The sequence below is a fragment of the Monoraphidium neglectum genome, assembly GCF_000611645.1.
Source record: "Monoraphidium neglectum strain SAG 48.87 unplaced genomic scaffold scaffold00239, whole genome shotgun sequence".
Taxonomy (NCBI): domain Eukaryota; kingdom Viridiplantae; phylum Chlorophyta; class Chlorophyceae; order Sphaeropleales; family Selenastraceae; genus Monoraphidium; species Monoraphidium neglectum.
In genome coordinates this window covers 28,874-33,462 of record NW_014013389.1, presented here as the reverse complement: position 1 = coordinate 33,462, position 4,589 = coordinate 28,874, and the positions used below count along the sequence as shown (strand labels likewise).

General features: G+C 56.0%; 1 protein-coding gene across 1 annotated transcript; it reads left to right on the top strand.

Moving 5' to 3' along the window:
- Positions 1 to 2,766: 2,766 nt before the first annotated feature.
- Positions 2,767 to 3,724, top strand: MNEG_2186 (hypothetical protein; the record flags this gene model as incomplete). Its single annotated transcript, XM_014049340.1, has 2 exons — positions 2,767 to 2,944; positions 3,627 to 3,724. 2 exons carry the CDS (start codon positions 2,767 to 2,769, stop codon positions 3,722 to 3,724), a joined length of 276 nt encoding a protein of 91 aa, XP_013904794.1.
- Positions 3,725 to 4,589: the final 865 nt, after the last annotated feature.

Below are 4,589 nucleotides of genomic sequence, written 5' to 3'. Positions count from 1 at the left end.
CAGGCTCCCCCCAACCCCATGAACCGCTTGCGCTAGATCCAGGTCCAGGGGGGCGGGTGATCACACCAACTGTAACATCACAGGGAATACAGGAGCAGTTGGGTAATCGGCCCAGTCAGCAGGCATCTGCAGCCCTGGTGCGTGCGCCGCGGCGGCTGCCGCCAAACGCAGTGGGCTCAGCTCCTGGTCAAGAAGGGTGTTTCGAAATCCGTGCAAGCGAGGTCAGATGAGCGATCAGATGAGATGCGGCTATGGAACCTGAATCATGTTAAGGTGATACGAGTCGGCCTCCTTGCGCTTGACATCGCACCGTCGTGCCTCCCCTGAATCCCACAATCCACACACAGCGCTGACAAGCAGCGCATCTCGCACCCATCTCAGCAGCTTCAAACATGGCAGCTCGTACAAAGCGGGCGTCATGCACATGAGCAAGCAAGCGCGCCCAGACAGAATCATGTCTCATTCGCGCATGGCCGCAGTGATCCCCCCCCCCTCGTCTCTTCCAAAGAACCCCTGTGCAGCACCAAGCGCTGCCAACTCACATGCTGCCTCAGCCAATCCAAGCGCTGCCTCCACATATATATATGTACATATATACATGTATATGTATATATATGTTGCAGCATATGCAGAATGATGAGAAGGCTTACAAGTTGCTTGATTCTGATTTCTTTGGTGGCTACGTCCTTGCTGATATTGTTGCCCCTTATGTGTATGCTTGCTGGCAGATCTGTTGGAAGGTTAGGAATGAGGAGGTTCGCTCTGATGAGCGCGGGGCCGATGGCAGTGATGCTATGGCATGAGTAACTTATCTATCTATCTATTACAACCTCTATTGGGCTGTTGCGACAGGCGGGTGGTGCAGGACACGTGGCCGTCACATCGGTGTGGATAAAGCGGGCTTCAGCAGCACAGCCACATTGTCGAGTGCATCGGCTTTTGCGAACGCCAGCATTTGCAGCATGCAACTTTAATTGGGCGGCCACGCGTTCAGCTCTACAGCATCCCACACACAAACCAGGAAGGGTGCCGTGGGCAATGTGTGGCTACGCAAGCAGAACTCAGGGCCTGTTCGTTGCACTTGAACAACCATTTGCCAGGAAGCAGGCACGCTTGGCTTTTGTTGTTGAAAGGAGGTGCGAGATATGGGTCGGCTCGAATCTCTGTCAGTCAAGGCCATCCTGCAAGCAAGGAAGTGTCAGTTGGCGTGTGAGCTCAGGCATCTCCTCACCATTAAGGTGCAAAACTGATCAGTGAAACACGTCAACAGACTCAGCACGGAGTGGTGGATGATGTCCTGATTTCAGGGCGTCCGAGGCTGCTGGCGTGAAGCGCTCGAACCAACGTTGCGACCTCTTGCCACACCGAATGGGGACACACTGGGTACCGTGGCCCCTTCTTGCCGCTTTTCCTGTACCCGAGCTCAAGCCCCGATGCCGTTCTGATCCACTCACCTGGGTTCTCAGATGACTTGTGATGTGATTCTTGGTGGAACAGGTACGGGAAGGAACACCCCAGTCGCTTTGAGCACTCTGCTGCTTGCCACACCCTTGCTATCTACTGCACCTCCCCAGCGAGAGCGTAGAGATGGGACGGCCACTCACGTCTTCGGGCCTGTTGCGGTGCGATACATAATTAGAATGGTTTCCTGCAGTTGAGAGACAACCTCAGATGAAATAGCTCCACCAATCGCAAGTGCCGGCCTCGCCCGTGCATGACTTCGAGTACGTAACACAGAAAGGGCTCTGCGGAAGAAACCCGCGCTGCGCAACATTTGCAAAAAAATCATATACATTTTATGCCCTCAGCGGTAGCGGTGTCCCGGACGTGCAGAGCCAGGCCTCAAGTGCGCACAATCTATTGCCTCCTCGACAAACAGCCGCTTGTCTCAGCTTCGCCACTTCCTCCGTGTCTGGAGCTCTAGGTGCGAGCAAGACCAGGTAACAGTGCTGGCTGGGCTTCATGGGCAGGCCTCGCCCTGACACCGTCAGTGGCGACAACGCTGAGTTTGCAGCATGGCTGAACCCCCTCAGAGCTTTGAGCAGCTCATCGTCTCCTCCCAACCCACTCCATGTGTTGCGCTGCAGCCTGTCTTGGGAGGAGGCTCAAGGGTGCATAGTTGCTGCTGGGTGCGCTGGGTGCGAGCAGGCTGGGTGCCGGGTGGCGGCGCGCTCTTGGCGCTGCTGCCCATCATTGGCAGGGCAAGGCATCACATCGCTGCTGGGGCCCTCTGCTTGGTGGTTGGACCCAATTCGCGTGCCACCTGTGCATGGCTTTGCGTTTTTTGCAGTTTGCGTGCGATGCGCCGGCTACTGCCTCCCAACCTTTGATCAAATTCCCATCTTCTTGCTTACTCCCTTGACAACATTCAAGGCGGTGGACAACTGCGGGGGTTGGTTTGTTCGCTAGGTAGGAGCGTGGCTGGATCCTGATCAGGGGCGCGTTGCTGGTACACGCCCGTAGCAGTGCAGTCCTACCACTGGAGTGTCGACACCCACCTCCACTGCTCCTTGATTGAGTTGTGACTTTGCGAACTCGATCTGTTTAGTTGCCTTCATTGCAGCACAGGGGTTTGGGAAGGCTTGGATTACAACCTTCGAACCAAGATGTGATTGCACGCCTACCTCCATTTGTCAATTTGTCATCGCAGCTCGCGTGGGTTCCTCCGATACCCAGTTTTTGCGCAGCCGTCGTGTTTGGCCGCCGTTCAATTCCCTTCCTCCTCTGCCCCTCCGTGCATTATCATCGACTTGCAGCTACAAGGTCATGGCGGACTCTGCGAAGGTGCAGCTGACCCGCTGGGTGGATAGCCAGGATGATCTTTGCGACGAAGACAAGGTCGCGATGACGCTGGTGTTCATCAACGTTGACGACGCTACGTGCCAGGCCTACATGGCCATGGACGAACGCCGTCGGAAAGCCATTCTCAAAACAGCTGCTGCAGGTGGGTTTCTGACCCATGGCCTTCCCGTACATGGCAGCATCACAGTGAGGTCAATGGCAGGCGGTTTGCGCTTGGCGCAACCGCATCGTCTGAATCCATGCTGCAGCAGTCCTAGTTGTCAACAGCAGCCGCATGCGCCACCATGGGAGGGGCCCAGCATGAAGCATGCTGGTGCAGAACGTGTCTTGACTTTGCTCGACCTTGCACCCCATGCCCATTGCTGCCCATTCCCATGTATGCATCGTTTGGCTTTGGATTCTCCTGGGTCCCTCAACAGGAGCAGCAGGTGAGCCATTGCTGGACGCACGGGAGTAAATGCGGTGTGGCGGCAACGGACGCCTTGCAGTGGTTCAGTCTGCCTGCGCCCTGCGGGGTTGTGCTTTCATGCGTGCCATTCCCCTGCCGTCGCATGTGCCTTGATGGTCCCCGCCCGGGCATCTCCCATCATCCCACAGCAGCAACAGGTGACACGCCTCAGCTTAGCACTGTGATGTGGGATGGGAAAGGTTGCTGTGCGATGGGGAAGGCTTCATCAGTTGGCCGATCAGTGGGCAGATGGTAAGCCCGATGACAGCAGCAGGGATCATGCCCGATTGGCACTATCGCCTCTGTCCTCGCTTTGCAGCCTTTTTTTGACGAACATGTCCCTCAATTGTGACTGTCGTGTTGTGCCGATCTGCAGATCACGCCGAGCCGGATGCTTGGGACGACATGATGCAGCGGCTCAGCAAGTGGTCCGATGACATGGTGAGCTGCCAGCACTGCCGCACTGCCAGGTAGGTGCTGCTTGACTTATCTTACAGCATCAGATAAGAGGCTGGCATGCTTGGTCAATTTTCCTAGCAGCGGATTAGTGGGTTTCAGACATGCATGGTTAATGCAATTGCTGCCTCTGCTTGTGTGTAGGCGGAGAAGGCGACATGGTACTGGTCGGAGCCACCTGGGCGCCGAGTTGCTGTGAAGAAGGTTTTATGACAGTTGTTGGTCCTGATGGCAGCTGTGGCGTGGGCACTGCTTGTGGCGCTTGCATGTTGGCAAGCCTGCAGGCCTCAATGGAGGGCCTTCTGCTACATCGTGGCGTTGGCCGCCTTCAGTGGCCTCAGAGTGTTCATGCTGCGCTGGGAACCAAGTGGAGTTCAATCTCCTGCACTAAGCTTGGCCGCTGCTTCAACAGCTTGGCCGCTGTTGAAAGTGTGCTGCAAGCAGCAGGCGCCTTGCAGCAGCAGCAGCAGCGGCGACAGCAGCAGCAACAACAGGAGCAGCAGCAAAAACAACAGCAGCAGCAACAGGCACAGCCAGCTCCATCTCTGACAAGAGGGATTCTCATGTGATGGTTGGGTGCAGTGGCATGGTTGTGCTGCATGGCACACATGTGCGCTGCGGCCACGATTGGACAGATCGCTTTTTGTGGCAGAAATGCACCCACCACTTTGCAGCCGGGTGCTGGGCTGCACTTCAGGTTGCTTGGGTGCTGGCAACTGTTTCTATTGTTGGTGCCCTTTCTGGCGTGAATGTTATATCATACCGTCCCTTTTCCGGCCACCGCGTCCTTTCCTAAATACAAAGGTTGACAGTAGATTTTTGATGTTGATAGAGTACAGTTACAATTGCCTGAGAGCTAGCGAGATGCGGACCGTCACACCAC